The sequence below is a fragment of the Ruditapes philippinarum genome, unplaced genomic scaffold (assembly GCF_026571515.1).
Source record: "Ruditapes philippinarum isolate M1 unplaced genomic scaffold, ASM2657151v2 ctg4983_1_1_1_1, whole genome shotgun sequence".
Classification (NCBI taxonomy): Eukaryota; Metazoa; Mollusca; class Bivalvia; order Venerida; family Veneridae; genus Ruditapes; species Ruditapes philippinarum.
In genome coordinates this window covers 8,688-36,233 of record NW_026860383.1, presented here as the reverse complement: position 1 = coordinate 36,233, position 27,546 = coordinate 8,688, and the positions used below count along the sequence as shown (strand labels likewise).

General features: G+C 31.4%; 2 protein-coding genes across 2 annotated transcripts; both read right to left on the bottom strand.

Annotated features, from left to right (window-relative positions):
* Positions 1-2,539: 2,539 nt before the first annotated feature.
* Positions 2,540-9,728, bottom strand: LOC132759844 (receptor-type tyrosine-protein phosphatase alpha-like). Its single transcript, XM_060751704.1, has 12 exons — positions 9,626-9,728; positions 9,019-9,156; positions 8,606-8,754; positions 8,224-8,359; positions 7,738-7,866; positions 7,274-7,376; positions 6,226-6,302; positions 5,765-5,899; positions 5,299-5,427; positions 4,865-5,025; positions 4,500-4,635; positions 2,540-4,295 (listed from the first exon to the last, which is right to left on the bottom strand). Exons 1-12 carry the CDS (start codon positions 9,683-9,685, stop codon positions 4,206-4,208), a joined length of 1,443 nt encoding a protein of 480 aa, XP_060607687.1. The 5' UTR covers positions 9,686-9,728; the 3' UTR covers positions 2,540-4,205.
* A 1,443-nt stretch (positions 9,729-11,171) lies between these two features.
* Positions 11,172-18,909, bottom strand: LOC132759847 (hemicentin-1-like). The gene is made up of 10 exons (XM_060751707.1): positions 18,429-18,909; positions 15,009-15,326; positions 14,583-14,870; positions 13,883-14,182; positions 13,568-13,682; positions 12,826-12,920; positions 12,278-12,534; positions 12,001-12,088; positions 11,384-11,448; positions 11,172-11,219 (listed from the first exon to the last, which is right to left on the bottom strand). The coding sequence occupies exons 1-10, from the start codon at positions 18,553-18,555 to the stop codon at positions 11,172-11,174; spliced, it is 1,701 nt and encodes a 566-aa protein (XP_060607690.1). The 5' UTR covers positions 18,556-18,909.
* Between the last annotated feature and the right edge of the window lie 8,637 nt (positions 18,910-27,546).

Sequence of the window (27,546 nt, the reverse complement as noted above, 5' to 3'; positions counted from 1 at the left end):
TTTTGTACTTGGGGACCATATGCCGCTTTTCATGGAATGGCACTAACGTGTCACATTGACGGTTCCATGATAACCGCCATATGAACACATCTGCGGATGTTTCAAAATTCTAAATTTTACCAGTTCATGTTAAATGTTGAATTCTGCTTAAGCCGTTGCTAGGGGGCGTGGACGGTAGTTTGCACTTGACAGTACCGTAACGGTTCATGAACAGGCTCAATCAAACTGAGCCTGCAACATTTTCAATTTTGCCGCGTTGGGCTTTCTTTAGGGATTCTTATTTCACTCTATTGTAAGTAATGTACACATGTGCTTTTACAACAAAGCGGACACATAATAATGCCTAAAAGCGACAATGTGGAAACAGGAAGGAAAGAAAAAGTGAAAGATTGTCCTGTCTGTGTGTTTGTCGTTTTTGTTGTTATTATAATTCGTCGAATATTTGTCGGAAAAAATAATGTACTAACATGTGAAATGTTTGTTGTTGTTTTGTCCATCTTTTTATTTTATCCGTTTGCATTATTAATTTTCGCATTTTCGATCTTTTAGCAAATATAGGACACAGCGTAAATAAACCACCAATCTAAGTTACATTATTAAAACGTTTCCAAAATAGAACAGACAAAGATGGATCTGCTTAGTTCTAAGACTTTCAATCAAAACATGAATATAATGCATGAGTAGTGCTAATGAGTGTGTTTCATGTGCTCTGACAAGTCATCAAAGTTGATATTCATATTCAGAGGCGTCTATTGCCAAGTGGTTCACGATTGTTTTACTTCAAACCACTTCTTCCTATCACTGTAAGTTCGTCATGTTCGTATCCTGCAAGCGACTTTTGGGATATTTTGCGTAAAAGAAGCTTTCTATCTACGTCATCGTTTACCGTGATTTTTTGTTGTCTCTATTGCAAGCGGGCAGTTAAGGCTTTGTGAGGTTTTCGTTTACCTCCAGTTATAATCCGTATGATGTGTTAACATTGTGTTTCTTTCGATAATTTTAAATTTACGGGCCTATTGTGTTTCAGTATATATTGGTCTTCAACTGTTTGAAATATGAACACTTTATTTTTTATAGGAATAGCTCTACACCAACATAGCCACTATAAACAGTAATGGAAACAAGAATAATAAATACATATAAAGGTGACGAAGTGCAATTTTATTTAACTGTTTCAATGCAATTAATCGTATTCACGTTGCGTTATTGCTGACAAAGTAATCCTACAGAACCCTTACAACGATAAGAGTAAAAGCATAAACGAAAAATTGCTAAAAAGGGGAAGAAATACATGAAAGAAAATAAAAAAGCACAAAGTCATCCGTTTTATACATCTAAATAAGCTGGTACAATAATGACATTTGTTTTATTTGGTATCTTTATTAAGTGATAATTAGAAACAATTTCTTAACGTGACTAAGATGGAGAAATAACACAAAATTGGGAAAACGTTTGTCGCAGAAAGCCTTGAGGTTTTTTATGAAGTGAAAAAATATTTTAAACGGACGAAATGCAGATGTATAAGTTACAAATACATTGTCGTCAATGCATTTGTAATTTCTTTAAGAACATCTTTATTTCCTATCTATGTATATCACACTAGAAATCAACCATTGAGTAAATAATTATGACTTGCCAGTAAAAATATACATGCCATTCAAGGTGGACTCAGCCCCTAAAATATAGCTAGCTGTAATTAAACAATTATAGGTGTTTGATTTAAAATGGTGAATATGTGTACATGTAAGAGAAACGTATGCTAAGGATACGAGAGAAAATAATAACGTATTCTCAAGCTGTATTTCAAAATAAAATTTAAAAACGGCAAAAAGAAATAGTTTCAATATTCTTATGGACAGCTTTTGAAAGAGTTGTAACAACAAAATGAAATAATACGGAACACATTAATATGCTGCTAATTTAAATAGGGATAGAGCGTTCAGAAATTATTTTGTGCATGCGATTTCCCCTATTTGATGAACAATGCAAACACATTTCTTTCATGCAGGTGTTTTCAAACTACTAATTCTCAAAAATAAAACCAAAAAGAGAACAAATTTTAAATAAATTGAAATAGCGATAATCATCAATAAGCGATTACCTGCCTGAATCGTGCTTTTAACAGATCACTTGGAGCTCTAGTTTCAAAGTACATTGACGACACAGTTATACCCCGACAGGTTAAAAATACTGCATGTTTGACCTAATACGTAGCTTCTTATCATTGTATTGTCCGCCTTAAACTTCAATATGTAAAATTTACCTTTGCAAAACAGACCTCGAAAAAGCACAAAACATTAAAAGACTCTCTATTTCATACGATCTAATAAGAAACAGGCGTTCAACTTAAATAGGCCAAGATCGATTGATACATATATTTCCCCCGCCATAAAGAGCAGAACATATAATTATATAATACAACATGTGTAATAACCTTTTTTAACAGTATTAAAATTAACAATAAATGACATTTAAATGTAAAGTAATAAAATAAATAAATATAAAAACAACATTGTATAGAATAATACAAAGAATATTGCAATATTGTAAGCATATGTGCTGTTTTGATTCAAAGCGTGTCCATAAAACAATAAAAATGGGAAAGAGCGATTGAGTTTCTTTCTTAAATGTCTTCGATCCTTTTTATTAGAATGACGGTGATACTACTTTGTTACGAGGGTTGTTCAAAAGGAAATGACTACACATTTTTGAATTCATATTCTAATAAGTTTATAATTGTTCATATGTATAGCGGTCTTAACTTACAATAACTGTTTGAGCATATTTGTATCATATTACAATGCTTAACTCATGTTTCCTGTGGTATTGAATAACCATGGTAGCATGCTACCGGTGCTGCACATTCGAGTTTGCTTCAAGGCGAATTGTACTTGCAGTATATTCATAACTTGGCGACTGTATTTCCATATAGTTTACCAACCCAGTTTCATCAATAAAATGACACTTTGTCCAAAGTTTACATCATTTAGACAGGCAATGGCTAAACAATCAAGTTTTTAACAGCATTGGACATTGCGTTAAATGTAGAAATTTGACGTCCGTTGAAAAACTTGAAATTTGTGCGATTGTTACATGAAACCACAGACTATCTATAGTCCTTCAGCTACAAACAAGGGTCTTATATATAAACGAAGCTGAAATAAGAGACAAGTAGGTCACCCGCTTTTAAATAGTTCAAGCAATTCCGACAAATAAGAGAACAAAAACAACACAGAGCTATGGCAAATCGGCAAATTAGTGGGCATTTGTGGCGTTAATTGCAAAAGCGCTACAAAAGGAGCGACAGTAAACAAGTCACTCTAATTAATGTACTCAGTCGATTCGCCGATTATGATTAATAAAGTGATAGTCTGTGATCAGGCTGTTCATACTGGTCAACTGATAAATCTTTTTTATATGTTACTGCACATTATTGTAATGTTTATAGAATAAATACTTTTAATTGAATGCATTAACATTAAAATTTTTTACCCATTTAGCTAAAAACTACTTAACAATCACGAGCACGAATAGAGATTGGCCGATTCAATGGCATTTATTTTCGGAGTGAGTAGATAAAATGAGATTGCCTTCTTTCCAACTTCATCAACACAAACGATGATTGGTTATAATTACATGATACGGGATAATACTTACAGAAAGAATGACGGCTTATACATGTTCAATTTGTTTTGCGACGCGTGCGACGGGTTGCGTACCACATGTTATTTTTGATATTTACAGACTTATCATTCTTAAATATGTTGTTTTGATTTTTTTTCAAAGTAAATAGGGACATGTTCCGATATTTTCTCTAAAAGTTGTGTAGGTAAATTGAGAAAAATATGTGAACAGTATAGCCGCAATCATATTCATTTTTGAACAACCCTGGCATACTTTTAACTACGAAATCTTATTGAATGGCGCTGGTGAACAATAAGACAGTGTAGTTTCTTTTTACCCAATGTCACAGTCATAACAGTCAAAATTAAACTTTTAATGATTGCGAAATAAAAAGCACGCTGAAATGTTAATTATTGTAATATTCACATTACATTTACAAAAATAAAAGATATTGTTGTATTTACATATTAAAGAAGGGTATGTACAACAATTCAAAACGCAATTTACATTTGTTTGCTTTAATATTCAATGTTTTGTTTTTTTCCTCTTTAAATTGTTTTCGTCGTGATTTGCTTTTCTGTTCAATACGGTGTATCTTTACTAATACCGGATGTTTTAATTTGCGTCTCAGCAATGGCTTTAGCAGCTTTGAAGCAAAACTTCATCTGCTCCTGTAAAAAGAATGAATTACATAAGTATATGTATCTTATAATTGTAAATATTTAACTCCAACGTGAATTTACAAAGCGCGATTTGTTCTGATAAACTTTGTTGACATTTTTTTTAAAGAAAAATAATTTCTTTATTAGAACCAAATGATGAATTTAAAATAGAGGGGGCAAGTAAAATAGTTTATTCAAATGAGTTAAATTCACCATGCTAGTTATTGCATTTGGTCGTCTTGTCCTTAAGTGTCTCAACGTGTTCAGCACACTAACTTTCTTGTCATAAAAGATCTTTTCCATTATGATTGCGACAGCACAATATATCCCACTTCGTTCACTCCCGTTTCTGCATTAAACATAAACAACATGGTGTTTTCCTTTAAAACAATAACCATTAAAATACTATCTCAAACATTTTCATTAGGATTCTTACGCACATTATTTCAAATTTTACATGCACTTTATATTATTTAGAAGATTATAGTAAGAAACAAATAAAAAAGCTAGAAACCTCATCAAACAAAACTAAACACTTCAATACAAACACACAAAATAATGGTAATAGTTTATCTTACAAACAATGAACTAGAACGTGTGAACTTTCATTGGTATGTGTTATATATTCCCCGACATCTTTTACAAACTCCACAAATTCTTCAGCGTTTTCGGGTATGACATCTTTGGCTTTCCAATTCTTGTATTGAAAATGATAAAAATCCCGTCTATCATCTGAAAACTAACCAAACCATATTGCTGAAACATTGTCTATGTATGATTAATGCATTTTAACAAGTGGTCGTATGTTGGTGCACAATGACAGCAGGTTACCTTAAACCATGAAAAATCTGTTCCGATACATCAAAGCAAAACAATAAGCCTATATTCATAATCTTGTTTGAATAAACACCTAATTTGAACCTTACACTTATTGTTCGAGTTATTGAACACATATGTTAATCCATCTGGCGAAAAAATCATGGTCAATTTTGTAAACTGATATAATCGATACCTTTCCTTTATTCTTGATGGTCATTTTACTAACAGTGTACTGTGAAGTGGATTTGTGTACAGTACAACAAACTGTAAAACATCCTATATCTGTTGAACGATTGTTCGTTGGAAAACACTTGTTGACTGCCTGAAACAGATGCATTGAATTAACTTAAATACAGTTCAAATAAAAATAGAAAATTTAATACTTTGACTTTAATTTTTAGAAAATGTCATTACTAAAAAACATGTAAATTCAATACAATTTCTTAACGTTTTTCTGCTCAGATTATGTTTCTCTGTTTGTCTTTGTTTTTGTTTTTTCAATTATACGACATTCATTTAAGGACATATGTACGAAATCAAACAAAATGATAATATGTTATGATATAAAAAAATGTTAAAAAAAACGTTCATTATTGTGTATTGCATAGTATGTCTTATGTGATACAGATGTAACATACGACTTTTGATTATGACCTTACCATACTTTGCTCAGATATATCCTCAATCGACACTATACAGGAACAATTTTCTTGATAAATCATCGTCAGAAAGTCAAATTCTGTTCCAGGAAGGGGTGATTGTGCCATGATGAGATGGTCTTTAAGCTTGAAACTCTGTTTAAAATCAGTTTATATTTGATAATTGTGTAATAAAACAGTGTTTTTTCTAACATTGAAATTTTAGATGGATATAACATGATTTATGGGAAATTACTGTTGAACTTTGACAATATATGAGATGGGTTTGATTAGTGTATAGTTACATTGAGCTTCTGTTACCATATCAAATCTAAACATGAAAAAATGGACCTTTGCTTACTTTGTTTCGTGGTTGATTACTAATTGGAAGCAGCACAGAAAATAATAGTTATGACTGAAGACAAGAATGAAAAGAAAAGGTGAATGCAAACTATCATATATAATTAAACGTATGATAATACATTGATGTAGACAGCATTGATATAATCCGTGTCGTCATAACCTCTGTTTAAATACAGATGTACCCGATTGTAATTGTCTGAAATGATAAAAAAAATCGTTTATAGTGTTTTTTCACCTTTTAAGATTATATTCCACTTTTTAACTCAAAATGTATCTAAGCAGTCCCTTGCATTTCATTTTCGGCATTACTGTTTGTCACACCTAGTACTTTTGTACTTTATGAGAGATAAAAAAAATGATTTTAAAAGTGCTGTTGCCGTGAACTGGGTTGCTCTAATTAGCCTAAATTCAAAATTGTTATTGTTTTAGTGGTCCAATGTTATTGAATTGAAACAAATATTTTATGTGCATAAAAAAGCTAATTTATATTTTATATGCAACTCTACAGTCCGTTTCTCAATAGATATAGCATAATAAATACAGACAGGACAACATGTTCCTTTATCTGCCAAACTGTAAAGCTTGCAGAAATGATCGATAATATAACATATTAATTGCTTTGATTCTTTGAATATTTACGGACTGTGGAAAATGCATAACTTAAACCTAGTCAAATTAGTACCACAGAAAGTCTGAACACTTGATGGTGTTCTACGTACGATATACGTAGCCATTATTATGAAATTAAACCTATTATCGACTATGAAATAAGTTAATTAAAACTGACAAGTGGCAAGGAAGCCTGAAGAAAAGTACATAACAGGTTTATTTTTTCATTTACGTTTATTAGCTAGCCTGTAGCACAACGAAAGAAACTGAAGCACATAAATCCGAAGATAAAAAATGGATGTCAAGAGTAGATCATGGGACTACTGATTCAAGTATTGAAACAAAAAATAATGGCAAAAATGTTCAAGACCCTTTATTTGAGTGTGATAATCTGTGAGGATAACGCTCAAAGTGATCAAATAACATATTGAATCGAAATTGTAAATAATTCGAAACAAATGTTGTTCGAATCAAATATATTATTCATATAATATTTGTTTATATTTTGTTTCAAATGTATATGATACTTTTTGTCAATAATTAGAAGATATTCATTACCTAAAAGTTCTACTGTATGCATATCTTTGAGCATAACATTTTCATATACTGCCGCTGTACTCGTAATGTCATTTCCAGTATTTTCCAGACACATTAAAAGTTCCTAAAATAGTTAAAACTGAAAATCATACTTATAATGATTGTAATCAACAAAACAAAAATGTTTTTCTTGTTAACATGATAACGAACAACAAACGCGGTGCACTTCTGCAGTGGTCCTTAAAATGTCAGATATTGATAATCAAGTTTGAGTTTATTCATGAGCATTGTTTTCGCATTATCTAAATATATTTCACTCATTTCATAAAAAGAAAATATATTTATATTGGTATTGCCTCTAAAACTGACCTTTTATGTATCATTTATTTTATTCATTTCGCTCGGAATATCATTTTATTTTACTTATTTCGCTTGAAATATATATTTTAATTCACACCGATATATATATATATATCTGAACACACCTGGTATTTTATATCAAACAATGTGTCGTCAGCCCCTTCAATCTTTTCTATAAGGTTTTCATTTTGTATTGGCTCAGAATCAAAGTATAAAGCGTAAGCTAATGCTTTGAAGATGAACTTGTATTGTTCCTAGAAAATATAACTTAATCTACACAAATTTAACATACAACAAGCAAATACTTATGTTATAATAAATTATCCAATTACGTTAGTTATATCTGAAATAAGATGTTTTTTAATGATTATAATGATACATAATTCCGAAAGATAAAATAACACGTAATCGTATTGATGACTTTCAACCAAATGTAAAGTTTAGGAACGGTGTGCTTTTCTTGAATTTTACCTGTAACATTTTCTAAAAGATTAAACAGAACAGAGAAATGTGCTGAGCATATTTATAACAGAACTATTATAGCCATTTATGAAATATTTTTGAGAAGGTAGATTTATATGATATCTAAAACCTAAATTGATATAGCTTACGGTTGTTTGAACCATTTTCATTCGCATCTCTCTCATTTTCTTGACACAAACCGCCACATTAACAGTGCCTTCAGAATGTCCTTCCAAGATAAGTTTGTCAATAGCTATAAATACTCCTGTACGTCCTATCCCGGCGCTATGATTAAAACAAAATGCTTTGCCTGTACAGAAATATCGATTTTAAATCGTTGATTTTAAACATTCCATCAACTTTTCATCAAAAAAAATGTGTTTAACACGTTGCACAAATTTATGCCTTGATTATATTTTATAATTAAAATATTCAAAATCATATTGCTGTTTTTTTTAACCTTTATCTAGTACACTTCCAGCAAACAAATTATGCAAATAAGTTCTATTAAGACTTTAGGTATGAACTAACCTGCAGTGTATAATGACAGGACCATTCAAGGTGGTGTCTATATTTCTAAATTTGTGTCTGAATTCAAGAAGGGTAACGACATCTTCCGGTGTCTTTTTGTCTGGCCAAGCTGTATAATGAAGTTGAACTATGCGTCTGCAAGCTGTTTGCTAAATTATTTTGACATGAAGAAAAAAATGTCGTTGTTAATTATGTCTAATAAAATAGTTTTGAGAAGACAGTTTATTTGATTTGCATATTCATTAAATTACGAATGCATTTGTTTTCAAATATAGGATTGATTGGTTTTACACTATTTCCTTACATGATGTATTGGATAACTTAAAACCCAAAGTTCACGCATTTGCCACGAATACGGATTTGCCGGCAACAATTGCTTTAAATTTGTTGTATGTATAACTTATTCATTATACTCTGTTTTTGTTGCTCGAAACTTCAAATTTCCTTATTGTGTACTCAGCAAATTCGTAAAGTTCTTGACAGAAAACATGTTCATCTCCAAACATTTCGCTTTGATTGACATCAGGCCAATACTGCTCGCATTTCATACCCTTAAATAAGAAAACATACCAGTATGTGGATATCGTAATGTCGGTAATGATACAATTAGCTTAAACAATAGTTTAAATATGGCCATGTAACGCTTACATGAGATACCGTACACTTCAAGAAAATGTCACGATTATTATTCTCACTTTAAGTAAGTGAGTAATAAGGTAACTTTCGGTTTCTTACTTCTCTTACACAAGCTATTTAAATGTAAAACGTTAATAGATGGCTGCAATATCTAAACCCTCGACCGTGTCTACGTATTATAGAACAATACTTAAACGTGTTGTCCAAAACAAAAACAAACAAAACAAAAAAAAAAGAATTAAAAAATGAAAATATTCTCTCCTTATTGATTACATGCAAGTGAACTAAAAGCTGCTGTTATCATGAACAGAAATTGATGCTGCATAAAAGTTTTAATGACTTCGACATTTCTGTATAATACTAGTCAAATAGAAAAGCGAATACCGAGGGTTCATTCAGATTTGTTAGCATCACAATAATCTCTACTTTCATGTGCCAAACCATTTTCCAGAAAGATTTGAAGTTATCGTGTGTTTTTGATGTAGGTCCTGAAATGTGAACGAAATTCTTGTGACATGTTCAAAGTTCGTATTCAAAGGTCATATAACGCACACTCCACCAATTATCATTTTTAACAACTTTTTTGTTTTTGTTTTGAATGATTACAACTAAGATAAAGATTTAAACTAAAATTGTTGAAGCAACTTTGAATTAATATATGTCGTAAACATTTACATTCTGAAGAAAACAACGTTGTTTTCTGTAGTAGACTTGCTTAATACAAATCAACATTGTTTGTGATATAACATATGTAATGTCCCAGTTTCAAACGTATTTCATAGAATATGATAATGTTGTGTGTGTTTTGTAAAGTCATTATTGATTTGGATAAAGGGAATATAACACTAAGTCTATCTAAAGCCCAAAGTCATGATAACCTCTTTTCTTCCACATAACACTGACAGTATTCAAATATTGTTATGTTCTTAAAATATGTAAACATCAAAACAAAATAGTTATTTCCAGAGGGTTTTCATGGTAATATGTGAGTTCGAAATTGTGACCTTTTTTGATATAAGGGTATTGGAATATAATGGAGTCAAAACTAAAAATTGGACCTAATTCCGGACAAAGCTTGATGGATAATTTATCAATACAACTGAGACGTTTGCTGCCGTTTGATTTTGATCTTATTACCTTTATTCTTAAGGTGTATAATATTCAAACCAAATATCTTCCTGGTGACCCACATATTGTCTTAATGTGATTCATATTCAAACTTAAGCTGAATCGTATTAAAATAGCCGCCCTGACAATGTCACCAAAGATGGTGATTAAGTAAAATGTTTGCCATCTTGATTGCAAAAATTATTTATTTTGACCTGGTGATCTCGTCTATATTAAAAATTTATTGTTAACATTATGGCTACTATAACCTAAGACTAACACCAGAACTTGAGTGTTCATAAGAATTGTTCTTTGATTTGTCGTGTAACTATAGGTATACTGACCAAACATAAAGGATATACAATCATATCTGGAGGGGCGACGTGGCCGCGTTGTTAACCCGTCGGACTAGTAATCTAAAGATTGCTGACCGCATGGGTTCAAACCCTGTCAGGGGCAGGCCGTTGTTTCCTTGAGCAAGAAACGTTAAATTCAATGCTTAGAACTATTTTGCTCCATGAACGGACTCGATAGTGTTTCAATAAGCTTATAGCCTCCAGCACTATCGAACTAAAATAAATTTGTATAAAGTTATCATATCTAAGAGACTTATAGAAGTATAAAACATGACAATGTTTGATGAAGATCCAATAAAAACTGTGACAATTAGAGTTATACATCCATGCCGGGTGAATGATTGCCTAACGAATGCAAATATTTTACTAAAATATAAATGAATCACGTGCTCGTAACTAAGACAGTAAAGCAAAGAGCGCTTTAAACAAGAAGTTTAACTATGCTATTGTGACAAAAACATAAAAAATCAAAGAATACCTAGACAAGCTATGTATTCGTTAGGTATGTTGTATCCCTGAAATTAGAAAATAAATAAAGTCATATATATATCTGTAAATAAAATTTAGTTTAGAATTATGTAAAGATTGTAACAAAATGTTATATAAACTAAGTATGCTTTTATTGAATAGTGCGTAATGAAATAAATAGCTTAGTGTTATCAAATTATAATAGACTCACGTCAATGTATGATGCGTTTATGTAAAATTCTGGTTGATTGTCAATTACAACTCTGGTATTGTCATCTGAAAAGGAAACATGAATCATACAAGAGAATCATGACGAATGATCAAACCTGTAATGTGTATAATGATTTCAGTCTTTTATCGGTGTGAGAACTAGAAAAAACTATACATTGGTCCAAACTGTCCTTCCAAAATTCTATAGAAACACTTGAGGTTATATAACTATTATAATATTATTTATTGAAGTATTTAGTGTCATACTATGGCATAAATATTGGTAAGCGAATGAGTATTTGATATAGATAAGGAAAAAAAGCTATCACTTTTCCTTTCTATTTGAATTTTCTAAACAAGTATGCATTTTGGCAACAAATTTGTATATTGCATCATTTCTCATAAAAGATCACAAAGTCAAGTAAATCAAGCAGTGTTTGACAATGAAAATACGCTTAGTTTAAGCTCTTTGCAAAGACTCATTTTATAAATATAAAAAATCTCTATTCAACGTCAAATCCAAATAACAAAATATATTAACACGTTAAATAAATTCATTTCTTATTTATAATATTTTTTCTTAAAGGATATACTAATGCATTTACATCTAGTACATACATGGCACAACATCCCTATATCTATTCTGCGATAGGTTTTTCGGATTGTGTGCGGAAGAACAGGGCAGCTGAAAAACAGTTGGTATTTTCTGAAAGGAAAATATCAGATTGTCAGTAATATCAATATTAATCTTAAGTGATATGTCAAAGAAAATGATTCAAAACTTTTAAATCAAACAAAAAAGATGAACCACTAATTGTGAGCATTCGATATTATTTCATCAGTTATGTCTCTCTGATTTTTAAAATGACGTGAGATATCAAGGTTGGCAAAATACCTGAAACTCAGCACTAACTGATTCATCCGTCTGATTCAATATATAATCTAAGATTTCGGATATTTTAATATGTTCTAGATTATCTATTGTGTGTTGTGTGTTGCAGTATTTTGGTGGTTCTAACATGATATTATCAAACTCTTGTAAATTTAGAGAAATTCCAGATTCTCGCACTTCCGTTGTGTTTTCTTGAATTTTATATACAACAGGCTTCTTATAATGACATACATATTTAGTTTCACGCATTTTATTTGTTCCTGAAATGATAACAAAGAAAATAACATAAAGCATTCTGTTATTTAGTACCATTCAAAAACGCACGTGATTGTTACTTAATGTCTTGAAAACATATTAAAACGTACAGCAGACTTAAGACTTTTTTACATTAAAGATGAAGAAATAAGCTGACCAAATGTGCATGTAAGCTAAGAAGAAAAGCATATTGATATAAAAAAAGTAACTAACGTGAATAGAAAACAAATCGTACATAGAAGATATTTTGTTAAACAATATAGGTTAGCCAAAATTTATAAATGATATAAACATACTGTTTATTGGCATGTTTTGGTATATGTTTTCAGCTTCATGAACCTCAATTGAGACATTTTGATCAAAAGCTGCTTTTGTACATTGTTGTTTTTGTCTGGAAAACAAAACTCAAAATCTATCTATTCCAGGATCAATTAACAAGACGTGCATAAACTTGACGTAAGTGAGTAATATAATGCTTTCCAAACACTATGACACGTAACACTTTTAGAACATGATTCTTTACATGTCCTTTCACAGTGTTATTAACTGACGTCGGGCTTTTGATATCTTATTTTCTTATTTATTGCTCTGCGACCGCCGCCTTTTCTTGTATTCTTAATATCTGTGTTCAGATTACAGCTATTTCACAACAGCCTAGACTAGGTTATTTTATGTCACAATATTTCCGCGTTTTTTATTCAGATTGATTACACTAAACGTGATAACATGTATGCTTTTGGTTATATTACTTAAACAATTACATCCTTGCGCTATCAAAATGTAAGCTATACAAAACTATTACGTATCTAAACGAACGAGAAGCACTATTTATGCAACAATCATGGTAAATTGTAAGTCATTGATTATTGAGTTATTTATCACCTCAATGTAAACGTTTAATATTCTAATTATTCTTTTTTTTTACAAATAATGCACAATTTTATATAGATGTGTAAGGAATGAGACAAGTATTGTCGAAATAAATGTAACTACATTATAGCAAAGATTGATGATCGTTTATGTATGACTAAATATTACCTTTTAAAAATGAAATATGTTCCAACTAATAAAGCAACAATGAATATGATTCCCCCTAATGTATATATAAAATACTTCAAATCAATCGTCAGTTTTGTGGATACCGTAAGGGAATCTGAAAAATAAATAAAACTTTTGCGCATACTGTTTTGTGTTTTCTTTTTCCGTTTTAACTGTATGTTTCTTAAATGGTTTCAAAAATTAAGTGTTCGTCTGTGGCTTACTTATTTAATATATTGTGACAAGCGCATTTATAAAAGAGCAAAGACGAAAACTTTCAATATACTTGTATACATAATTTATTTTAATTTTTACCATTTGCCTTGAGGAAATACAGTTGCTCAAGAACTCCAACTTTATTGTCTATCCTTAGCTTGTAGATGCCGAAATCATCAGCAGCAATTTTGCTGATAGTGAGAATGGAATATAGTCCATTTCTTTTAATATGGAATCTTCTATTATTCGTCAATGTATACCAGGAAGAGCCGCTAAATTTAAACCATTGAAAATCTGGTGTCGGAAAAGCAATTGTTTTAAACGAAAAAGTAACAGTCATATTCTGTGTACTCGTTATGTTTGCTCTAAGATCAAAATCTGGTGAAAGTAGTGGTGTACCTACAATATCCGACAATACATAACATGTATACATATGTACACACTAATGTAAATTGAAGCAATTGATCATAGCACCCTTTAAGTCAATTGACAAAAATGATTTCGCAGAAGACAAAATAACTATTTATTTAGTTTTCGAAAATAAAAAAATGCTGATGAATTTAAGATATTGAAGATCACTTAAACGGATGAAACCGGTTGATGTTTTTCTTCAATTATTATTAGTTTTTCTAATAAATAATTCTAATAAATAATTGCAATGGAAATCGGAAAAGGCATCGTTTCATTCTCTCTCTTTTTTTCATTATTGAAACACAAATAATCTAAAGCATTGCAAGAATTATTGAATAAACTCGCACGAATCAAACTTTAAACATCACGTGAAGGGAATATTACTTACATCTAACACGTAATGTCAACTCTTCCAAACATGGTTCACTATTGTACCTGTTATGTGCTGAACATGTATATTCGCCATCGTCGAAACAAGATATAACTTTATGGGGGAGAACCAAACCTTGTGTAGATTCATTATGCCCTAATTCTTTGTTCTTAAATGATATTGCTATTGAGGAAGATGGATTGCAATCAACTTTACAATTAAAGGAAACCGTTTCGTTTTCAGTTGCTTCAGAATGATCCAGCTTTTCAAATTCAGTTACATAGAACTTGACTATTCTACTTTGATCTGAAAAAATATTTAAAAGAAAATAGTCAATGTTCATAATGTAAGAGGTTCGACGTACATCGTTGCACACTTGGTTCAAGCGATGGAATATAGTAATCGTTTTACGCTATCAATATATATTAACAAAACAAAACTTACATTGAACATCTATTTCAAGATCCGTCGACTTGTTCTTCTTTCTTTCATATTTTGGGAAGTTTCTTTGAATAAAATTCTCTGCAACACATCTATATATTCCCTTGTCATTCTTTGTTATATTTGCAAACGTGAGATATGGATATTTCGTTTTGTCATTCGTAATGTTCCATCTGCATGTCGGAGGAGGATCACCATCGGATCTACACATAACAGTAAAATTGCTTCTTTCTTCAATAATAAGTTTATGGGCTAGTAATTTGCCACCTTTTGCTAAATTGTTTCGTGGAAGGAAATGAAAATACGGTTTACTTGGAGGATCTGAAATTGAAAATTCAATTTTAATTTCTTACATAAAGTTAAGGAGCAATGCCATACGGAGTCATATGTTTTTACAAAATAAAATGAAGATTTTTATAAAGATTTGTTTATACAAACATTATAGTTTTTTTTTTCGTGTGTAAATAGATACTGTTTATACGTTAATGCAGCTACCGCTTTCAAAACAATATTTTTTTGACAGTAACGTAATCAATACATGTACACGTTATATCTCAGTAACCTAAATATACGACGTAGTCCGGAACAAAATATTCGTTCAAAAAATCTGTATTAAATACACATGCATTTTATATAATCAAACATTCATGAAGGGGGGGGGGGGGATAGCATTTATACTCGTATCTGAAATTTGAAAACGTGTCGTAATTCTAATTGTTGTTTTTACATGTTTTTATTGTTTGATAAATGTTTTATTGTATATGCTTACGATGTTCTTGAAATAATTTTATTTTTTATATTTTTAGGGTAAAACGTTAAACTAAAAAAAAAATCATAACATAAAGAAAACTAGTACACATAACAATATAATATACTCATTCGGCGGATACCCACGGCCGAACAATAAGCATTTGTCAGCCGTGGGATTTTTGGTCCATATCCAGTCGACTAGAGGTCTCTCAAAGACAGCTTTTTCATTGGTTGCTTCACGAGTTTACGAATCTATTACAACCAAACAAAACGCTCGTTCTATACGGGGTTCGGTATGACAGACAACATAGCGGCAATCAAACAATACAGCTGTGAAAAATTTCAAAATGTGAACGATTTCAAGCAAAAAAAAGCAAAGTAAAATCACTGATATATTTTATTTTTGCGTTGACGAATATTATTTTGTTAAACGCAATTTCATTGGTCGATATTGTACGCACCTGTACCGACCATGGTTATCCGCGCGATTTAGGCTTCTTTCGCACCTTTATTAATATGGGTTGAGTGTAGGGTTTAGGAGGTTAACAATGTTTTATATTTTCAGCCCATCTACTTTATTTCTTTCAATCACAGAAATACAAGAAAAAACAACAAGTCTTTCAAATAACGAACGTAAACTAATCTTCTAAATATTAGCCTTTTCTTTCCTCCTCAACCTCAGATACATTTGGCTTTTCGTAAAAGATATATGAATACTAAGATATTTAAAATAATTTTAAGAGATGAAGAGTTACATAAATGATATACTTAATCATTTATTTAATATATTTACGTGAAACTGTGCATACATTTTTGTTAAATACATCACATGTTGCATGCACCATTCTAAAAACTGTGAATAGACGCGATGGAAAATTTCAGATGAATCTGACAAGTTAACAATTGTAAGCAAATCAAAGGAACGAAAACTTATTTGAGGACTGGTCAATGGTTACTGGAATATCCAACTACCAACCAAAATGGCGGTCATAGAACTTGTGTAAATTGCCATTTTATCATTATATTGATTAATTTCGAAATCAAATATAATTAATTTCTTATAATATACATCTACAAACTGCAATTGTAAAATGTTTATATAAACGCTCAAATTCATATTTTAAAAGTTACTTTCGCTCACTTTCGTCCAAAAAAAGTCACTTTCGTATTTCAGTCATACCGCTTAGCATGTTAGCGCACCTGTAGAACGAACAGGTGACAGAACGATATGACGCCAAATATAGGGCGTCAACACGCCAAATACGAGTATGGGCGACAAGACGATTTTTTATCTTCGTCTTTTTGCATTAAAATTTCCTTTCAGCGCTTTCAAAAAGGAAAAAAAAAAAAAAAAAAAAAACAGTACGACAAAACGAGAATTTATGTTTTCGTCGTTATATCGTTAGTTCGTGTTACCGGCCTTTCAATCGCGACAGAACGAAATAACGACATTGCAGAAATCAGTCAAACGAACCTAGTTCAATTAAATTCCGACCAATGACTGCTAATGCTTATATACAATTCATCTTGATTATTGCTCGTGGAATACTTTAAGATTTTTAAGAGCAGTTTCGAGTGTGTGAGAAAGTGAATTTTTAGACTGTTATGAAATAAACTATACATGTCCCTAATCAAAGTTAGTTCTCAATGTTCAATACATCTTATTGGTCTTTTTCCTATACACTCTTTGCATATTTTCCTTTTTAGCAAAACGAACAATTGTAGTGGTTAAGTATTTTGTATAAAAGTCAAAGTACTACTTTGTTTACATTTTGCTCCTTTTGCGTAAACAATGTCTGACTAAATGCTACTTTCTGCAAATGATAAGTATCTTATCCACTTCTATAATTATTCGTCTCCATGTACGTCTGCACTTACATTATATATTGTCAATCCAAAGCACCACACAGAATATGGGAAGATTTTAGGACTACATGTTTTGGAATAAAAAAAAACTTGAACAAAGAATTTCTATCTAGATAATATTACACACATCTAATAAAAACATCTTTTTAAATTCTTAATAAACATCTTTAAACAAGAGCTGGTTGAACCGGGTGATGCTCCCCGACTAGGATTTGGACACAGACAAGTAAATCTTTTGTAGTTTCAGAGTTATGTCCCAGACAAAGTTCAAAGTATGATAATTCCAAACTTAGGCAATGCAAAGTTACTGTTCTTTGCACTGCTCTTCTACTCAATGAGATCTAACTACAGACTTGCGCGCGACGTGTCGTCTCAATAAGTGGATCATCTCTGTGAAATAAATGTAAAATCCGACTTCAAACTACAAAGTTATGGGCCGAACACGATTTTGCTTCAAGGTCATGCTGTGAGATTGACCTTCAAGGTGTAGCGACCCAAATGTTTCGCGCGACACATCGTCTCAATATGGTGATAATTTCTCTGAAAAAGTTGTAAAATCAGACTTCAAATAACAAAGTTATGGACCGGACACAACTTTGGGACGTATGAACGTATGTACGGACTGACGGGCGAACAGACGACGGACAACCAGGCGATTGTATGCTCGCCCAAAATTACGTGAAGCATAAAAATAACTATTAATTCTCGTACTTACTGAGATAATATATTAATAAAAATACAACATATAACATGTTGTGTAAATTCAATAAGACGGTAAAACCAATATCGTTTGTAATATAAACTTACATTGGACATACAGAATAACTTCCGTTTTGGTCACATTTGATATTTTATTCGTTGCTTGGCAAATTATACGCGTATTATTTTCCGCTTTTAATGGATTCAAATCAATGCTGCTTTGCACCTTTTCCATGCCGTTTTTTTGTCTAGAAATATTGTTTATCGCTTTTTGTGTTAGATCCGTTTTGATTCCTCTTTTTGATACTTTTATCCATGTAATATTTGCAGCAGGTCGTCCTTCAGAAGTTTGGCAAGTGATTGTTGTTTTGAAATTTTCTATGGCTTGAATCACATTTTCATAAATGTTTACAATCCTCAGGTGTCTAATTGGAACTGAAATAAATTTCCAAACAATTATATTTTAGAATTGTGATATTTATTTTAACACACTTAAAATTAATATTATATAAATAAATTAAACGTTAAATTTATGTTATATAATATTATGCAGACAAAACAAAAATGGATATAGTGTGTGTTTTAAAAATGGCAGCCGGTGTTGCAATACCTATCAGTCAGCATAATGTCAAATTAAACAACCAAATGCTGTTCCTTCGTATTGAAACAAAATGATGCACATACTTGTTACTTAAATGTAACAAAAACAACACATTTTGTTGAGCTATATATCCACCCCTATAAGCGACTTATGTTTTGCGTAAATGCAAATCATATTACGAAATTGCGATAAACAATAAACACATATATTAAATCATTATCTGTCCCGTACTATTAGCAATGACTGTTCGCCACTTCTGGCTTTGAGGTCGCACATGTATAACGATAAACAACTCTTACGGCTTGTTGATAACGGACTGAAGGCTACAACTAAACAAGTGATAATTGCATGCGAAATAACAAAAGCATTTAAAATCATATTATAAATAAGTTTGTTCGGCAAAATCAAGCATTAAAGTTATGTACGGAAATGATTGCGACTGACATTTAAACACCCTCCCTATTTATAAGCAGTGCTTTTATAAATATTTTAACTTCGTTTCCTCTATGGTTGAATAAATACACCGGGAGGTTAACTTTGTTTCTTGAACTAGCACACCAAATGTGATAAACTATTAAGCTGCACATTGATCGCCTTCTTATTGAAAAGAAAAGTTTCTTTATCACAAACTTATTACAAACGGCTGTATTTGCAATTAATTGTTAGTTTACACAATGCAATGAGATTATTAATTTAAACCAGAAAAGCCCAAGAAAAAAAACGTACCTTTTACACTGATATTAGCACGATTGCTTTTTATATAACCATCTATACAGTACCATCCTTGACCATGGTAACTTATATTTACATGTTTTATATTTACTTTGAAAGTACCATTACTGTAACAACTTGTTTCAAAATATTGTTCGTCGGAAAGGAACCCTTCAGTAGTACATTCTCCCTCTTGCGAAAATGTTAATGTTGAATATTCATTTATGGCCTTTGTAGAAACCCAGGTTGTATTGTTTGTGTCTTTAGAAGAATAACACGTCAGTTCCACACTACTGTTTACTAATACGTCATTGAAATCCGGCAAAATTGTAAGATTGTTTGACGCAACATCTGTAAAAACAAATTGAAATTCTAGACAAATCAAATTATAAAATGTAATTTTGTTAATATAAAGTCTTTGTTAACAATGTTATTACTTTTTCATCATTAAAGAAGCACGTCATCTTGTCCTAATTTAAATTATCGAGCTCAATAATAAAACAAAGTGAATACATGGGTCACTTCACCATCTTTTTGCCAAATGGACTTTACGGCTATGGTGAGAACTGTAATCATTCTTTGCAAATTGACCAACACTTGAATCAATTAATTGAATCGGTTGAATTTGCTTTCTCAAAACTATACAATCAGTTTATCACTTGCTGTAATTTCTTCTATGTTAACAATAATTACTTGAAAATGGGTTAAAAAACATCTTAATAGCTTAGGTCGTAATGAATTGGTTATTGGATACATTGAAATAATGAGTAAATAGCAAAATGGAATGTATTGTAGCCACCTCTCACAGGAACTGAAACAATGCGCATCTGAAATGTCATACAATTCCTTTCATACATTGCGTATAATAGTAAAATTTAAGCTACACTGAATAGAAAACTAGAAAATTTCAAATGTTATAATATTTAGTTCCAAATTTGTTTGCACAAATTATTTTTTTCATTCTAAGTTCAAAGCCCTTAAAACTTTTCAATGTTAACACAAACCATTTTTATACAATGTTTAAGGCACTGAAATTATTCAGTCTTAACCTTTGGAAAATAGCATATTGCATATTTGTAGCCAAAATAATGGCTATATACATTTCCACAAAAGTATGAGTGCTGAAACTGAAAGTTCAAATTTTTTCCGACATTCAGGAAAGATATGTTTGTCCAAAATCATTGAACCACGGCCGAATTCAAAACTTAAACTGCTTATTCCTAAGATGTATCTATATTATTTTCAAAGTGAAAGGGACATAACTCTGCCAAAAAATCATTGAACCATGACTAAATTCCAACTTGACCTGCGTATTCCTTTGACAAATCCATATGTCAATTTTGAGTTGAATATGTAACACTGTTGGGTTGATAATGAACAGAAACTGTAAATTTCATATCATTTTCAAAGTGAAAGGTCATTACTCTGCCAAAAATCATTGAACCATGACAAAATTCGAACTTGGCCTGCGAATTCCAAAAACATATCCATATGTCAAATTTGAGTTGAATGTGTAATACTGTTGGGGAGATAATAAAAGGAAACTGAAAATTTCATAATATTTTTAAAGTGAAAGGAGCATAACTCTGCCAAAAATCAACGAACCATGACCAAATTTAAACTTGACCGGCGCATTCATTTGACGTATCCATATGTCAAATTTAAGTTGAAAGTGTAATACTGTTGGGGAGATAATAAACGGAAACTGAAAATTTCATATTATTTCCAAAGTAAAGGGGGCATAACTCTGCCAAAATCATCGAACCATGACCAAATTCGACATTGACCTGTATTTTCTCATGACATATCCATATGTCAAGTTTGAGTTGAATGTGTTGTACCATTGGGGAGATAATGAACGGAAACTGAAAATTTCATAATATTTTTAAAGTAAAAGGGGCATAACTCTGCCAAAAATCAACGAACCATGACCAAATTTAAACTTGACAGGCGCATTCCTCTGACGTAACCATATGTCAAATTTAAGTTGAAAGTGTAATACTGTTAGGGAGATAATAAACGGAAACTGAAAATGTCATATTATTTTCAAAGTAAAGGGGGCATAACTCTGCCAAAATCATCGAACCATGACCAAATTCGAACTTGACCTGAATTTTATCATGACATATCCATATGTCAAGTTTGAGTTGAATGTGTTGTACCATTGGGGAGATAATGAACGGAAACTGAAAATTTCATATTATTTTCAATGAGAAAGGGGCATAACTCTGCAAAAAATCATTGAACCATGACCAAATTTGAACTTGACCTGCGCACTCCTTTGACATATCCATCTGTCAACTTTGAGTTGAATGTGTTGTACCATTGGGGAGTTAATGAACGGAAACTGAAAAAAATTATATTATTTTCAAAGTAAAAGGGGCATAACTCTGCCAAAAATCATCGAACCATAACCAAATTTGAACTTGACCGGTATTTACTTATGCCATATCCATATATCAAGTTTGAGTTGAATGTGTTGTACCGTTGGGGAGATAAGGAACGGAAACTGAAAATTTCATATTATTTTCAAAGTAAAAGGGGCATAACTCTGCCAAAAATCATCGAACCATGACCAATTTCGAACTTGACCTGTATTTTCTCATGACATATCTATATGTCAAATTTGAGTTCAATATGTGCAACGGTAATTAAGATAATGAACGGAAACTGATGATGACGGAAGGACGGAATGACGGAACAGGGTAACACTATATGCCCCTGCCATTATATGGCGGGGGGGGGGCATAAAATAATACAATAAAACATATGATAATGAGCATTATTGATTTTTATTATGATAAATGTAGACATATAGAGTACTGTATAAACTTTTTTCTGATTAACGATTTTGAAAGAGACCAATATATGTTTGTCAAACATGTATGTTCCCTATCGGCACCCAATTAATACTGTGGTCAGGTTATTGTAACTGACTTTTGACCAGTGTATGAGTTTTCTCCTGGTCATGGCTAGTCACTAGGTAATTGTTACTGTTATGGTTGTGTGCAGCAATTTTATGACAAAGTTATCACAAATCTTACCGAATGATATATGTAAAAATTGCATGTTGGCCCCCTAAATGACAGTCATATTTGTTAAAGTACTTATGAAGACTTGACATGTGTATTATACCAAAAGCATTTTTAGTTAAATCAAAAATATCAACCAATGCAACTTGAGTTGTTGAGTGGTAAATGTGAATTTGACCTTTGGCAAATTAAAGAAATTGGGGTTACTTACTTGCCAACACCAGTGAAGTTTGAAGGTTAATGACCCATGAGTTGTTGATGTATTGAACAGGAGGCGTTTTTACATTTAAGGTATTACCACCCTAATGGGCACTATAAGGAACTAAAAATTGACATCATGGGTCAGATATATTCCTTAAAGTACACCTGTAATCAAAATTTTAAACAAAGTTTACCGTACGGAAATGAAGTTATGGCCACTTTTCTGAACTCAAGCTAGGATGTTATGAGGGCCCCTTTTTAGAAATGAGGAACGGAACCATTAAATAATCTGCAATAACATTCTAATGAAAAATGTTGTCCCATTAATTTTTTGTAAGAAACAAAAAGTACCATTCAGCTAACAATCCACATGTTAAGCAAAATTATTGTTTCTACTTAAAATTAATTTTATGAAATCTTTATAAAAATGTTATCCTACCCCACCCATTTGTACCACGTGTATGACCGTTTTCCTACTTAGGGAGCCTAATTTAAAAAATCCTTAAAATTTACCCAAATGGGTTCCTGTTTTCAAAGTTCCCAAAACGTTTTAAATAAGTATATTGGTTGGTCTTGTAAAATATGAAATACTTTTACCGTCTAGTTTTGATTTTATTTTACTTTGAAAATATCAGGTACCATATTTATTACAGGATTTGGCATAATTTAGCCAATAAATACCTATCTAAATCAAAATAAATCATAATTAAACACATTTTTCTTTCCAAATGGGACATGAGAGATACATAAATAATGTAAAAAAGAAAAAAAAGCAAGAAAAAAAGTTGACCCTTCTGGGGATTGAACCCACGGTCCACGTCTTCAATGTAGTTAACAGTAGTTCTAGCCTATTTGAATATTCTTCAAAGCGGATGTAATGCATTAGGATGGTATTACCTTAAGCCAATATTATTTTGACCTCTGAGCCCTTAAGCCAAAACATATATTGAGGTCATCTTCTGACCAAAAACAATGATATGATAAATTTTATGGTAAATGGTCCATGGGTTGTTATGTTATTGATAGGAAACCGTTTTCACATACAAAGTCAATCTGACCGTGACCTTTGACCCCTTGAGCCCAGAACTAAAATGGGTTGAGTATTTGCCAAGACCAATGCACCTAAAAAGGTTAAGGGCCAAAGACCCTTGTCTTAACAAGATATTGATCAGAAACAGTGTTTACCTTCAAGGTCAATATGACCTTACTCTTTAACTCCTTGACCCCATAATCAATAAGGGTCTTTTAGTGGCCAAGTCCAAGGTCAATGCTACACTGACCTTTGACATTGACTGGAAAATTAATTGGGTCATCTAATGGTAATGGACAATCACCATACCAAAGTTCCTAGGCCTGAGTGTCCTTCGGTTATTGAACGGAAATCGTTTTTTCTTACAGGGGTTATCTACTTGTCTTGAAAAGTCGTCGTACCATGTTTTAAGATCCAATGCTCAAGTGTTCTTTATTTATTGATCGGAAACCATTTGGTCTACGGACCGACGGACTAACCGACCGACAGTGAGACAGACAAATACAAAGCAATATACCTATATTCCTTTGAAGGGGTGCATAATATATGACCGATTAATGTTACGATGACGACTCATAATAATAGTCAGATCCACTTTATTTAAAACAAGTCAAGAAAACACATAAGGTTCAGCCATCAGTATGCGTTACTACCGCTTTGAAGATAATTCAAATAGGCTAAAAACACTATTAAATACCACGGGGGTGGGGAATCACCAAAATTTAAAAATAGACATGACCTATCATATGCATGGTAACTTTCTACAAATATCAATACTGAGTGCATTGTCCTACGTTCTTTGGTTTTCGACAACATTGTTGTTTGTATTATGTGAAAATTGCAAATGCAGCTTAAGTAATTCACACGAGACGGTATAATTGTGTACCAAAATGAATAAAAATAAGTTTCTTTCCGCATTATAAAACCAAAATCAACCATAATATTGGCATTTTTCATCGTATAAGTCAATATAAAATCTTGGAGGTTATTAAAAGTAAAGTGTTCTTGCAGATATATAGGAAGTAAACGAGCAATTTCTGGAAAGTAAGTCACACGAAACCAGAACAGTATGTTTCACGCATTGTTTCCAATATTCACATATACATTAATGATTAAAAAAAATAATAAAACGAACAAACATTAGTTTAATATCTCTGATCAAATATTTTCTTTTGGTTCGATATAAGGAATGCGTATTTTATTTTTATAACATATGTAATTATCAGTACATTTTTAAGATCACCATTTTTGCAAATTGTGCGATACTTTTCTTAGATGCATCTCCGTAATTTCAATGATACTTTTACGCTACAAACAATCTTTATGTGTCCATAAGCTTTTATATTTAGATACCTATATTTAGATTGTGTTTTCGAATTTATAAAAAAGTATAACAGAAATTTGGTGTGAAAAGAATGTTGAAAAAGGGTTGTCTTTCGAAAGGCTTGCCCCCAACAAAAACACATGGAAAGATCGAAAGACCAGATGTTAACGATAATGACTTCGGTACCTGGACGGATTGACAATTGTTTACTTGACAATTCAGTCAATGTAGGCAAGTTTTGTTGTATTTCTGTTTCTTTAAAGTAGCTAAATGACTAGGTTGTAATTTTGTTTTGGTTTCCTAAAATAAAGTTACATAATTTTACTTTACATTGTTTTCAGGATTGTGCTCTATTTTATGTGCAAAACATGTAGAAAATGGTCAATTCGGGTAATTTAATTATAAAAGCCGAACTGGTAATTATAATGCCCTGTGACAGTGCTGCGGGAAACTGTTTTACAGCAAAGCTAACATAACCCGCCACAGATTTTTAAATCTAGTTATTCGTTTGGTGATTAGACATATATTGAAGGAAAAATGATGTGTCTGCATTGTAACTATCGACATTCGTGTAAACTTTTTCTGTTCCCTTAAGTGGCATAAAATTCATTTCGACAAAACGACAGAGTAGCAAATACTTGTTTTGTGTTTAAGTAATACATGTAGCAGTCATATACCGCTGACTAACTTGAATGATTCGTTGCTAATTTTTATAGCTCTAAATAGAGTATTTATCTATTTTGTGATAGTGCAAATGTAAGAAACACAAGAAAGAAAAGTAGTTTGTCTGCTATTTTGGAAGCAGGTGCATCATAGAGGCCGACTTGTTTGTTCAACAGACATTGCTCGTTGTACTAACTATACAGCTGCAAAAACATTGTATTGCTCTCCATATCTTACAGCAAAATTGTATATAGACTTCTACGATAAAATGTTTCAATATTACGTTTAGTTTAGGGGTTTTAGTGCAGGACGAAAGCTAATTTTTATTCATTTTGATACAAAAGTCTACCGCGTCGTTTCACTAATTTTCACATAATGCAAACAATAAACCATAAAACGCAGGACAATGCACTTAGTATTTTTTTCCTTTTACATTATTTATGTATCTCTTATTTCCCTTTTGGGATGACAAAATGTGTTTAATTTTAATTATTGAATTGATAGGTAATTATTGACTAAATAATACTAACTCTAACAACAGATATTGCACCTGATATTTTGAAAATGTAATACAATCAAAACTAGACTGTAATAATTAATTATTTTACATTTAAAGAGATCAACCCAATATGCTTTTGAAAAAATGAGAAAATTAAAAATAGGCACACATTTTGGGAAATGTTTTGGATTTTCGATTTTCAAAATAGGAATCTCAAAGTAAGAAAATGGTCAAACACTTGATAAAGTGTGTGGTGTATGGTAATATTTTTTATACCTGTTTCATACATTTTGAGTAGAAACAATAATTTTTTTATGCGGATGGTAAATTGAATTATACTTTCTGTTTCTTACCAAGAATTTATGGGAACACATACAGGATGTTATTGTAAATTATATAAAGATTCCTTATTTCTGAAAAGAGGCCCTTCTAACACCCTAACGTCAGTTCAGAAAAATTGTCATAACTCGATTTCCATACAGTAAAGTTTATTTAATATTTGCGTACAGGTGTCCTTTACGTTGTTAATTTTCCAGTTCCTTATAGTGCTCGTTTAGGTGGTTATACCTTAAATACATCACATTGACATAAAACCTCACACACCACCCCTGAATAGTTCACTTTGCCACTAGAATTTAAGACCCGCCCCTCCTTGTTTTTAGAAAAATCGAATAATATTAGGCCTGCATTAATAGTTTGCACTGTATTATCTGTAGTGTTGATTCATCTACTTATTAATGTCAGACAATATAGCAAGGAATATATTGCAAAATTATATTTTGATTACATATCAAATAATTATATTTGTCCGATTGTCTTTAAAAATAAATAAAGATACTTACATGTAGTTCCCCAAGCTAGAAACAATATTCGCAAAAACATTTTAACCATCATAAATGGTGTGCATTTATACAGAACTAAATATTTTTTGGTTGAAAAAGCTTGTTAGGGAACAAGTTTTTATTCAAACTGCTCTGTGGCCGTCGGATAACATCTAATATATAAGTAAAAATAGAATATACTTTAACAATGTTTTTAAGTAAACAAAAGAGTTGAAGAACTCGTGCACGCTTTATTCAGAAATATGAATCAGATGTGAATTTTCTACAATAAGTTTGGCCTTATTAAGCTATTTATAATAACAAGTTAACCAAAACTGCTTAAA

What these genes read in the sequence shown, in the direction of transcription:
- LOC132759847 (XM_060751707.1), bottom strand. Translation starts at nt 18,555, where the DNA reads ATGGAAAAGGTGCAAAGCAGCATTGATTTGAATCCATTAAAAGCGGAA. An exon ending in AGTTATTCTGTATGTCCAAT is followed by an intron (nt 15,327 to 18,428) that starts GTAAGTTTATAT and finishes TTTCAATTTCAG; the next exon opens with ATCCTCCAAGTAAACCGTAT. An exon ending in TAAACGCATCATACATTGAC is followed by an intron (nt 11,220 to 11,383) that starts GTGAGTCTATTA and finishes TTCTAATTTCAG; the next exon opens with GGATACAACATACCTAACGA.
- LOC132759844 (XM_060751704.1), bottom strand. Translation starts at nt 9,685, where the DNA reads ATGGTTTGGCACATGAAAGTAGAGATTATTGTGATGCTAACAAATCTG. An exon ending in TTTCGAGCAACAAAAACAGA is followed by an intron (nt 8,755 to 9,018) that starts GTATAATGAATA and finishes AAAATAATTTAG; the next exon opens with CAAACAGCTTGCAGACGCAT. An exon ending in TCAATGCTGTCTACATCAAT is followed by an intron (nt 5,900 to 6,225) that starts GTATTATCATAC and finishes GATTTTAAACAG; the next exon opens with AGTTTCAAGCTTAAAGACCA.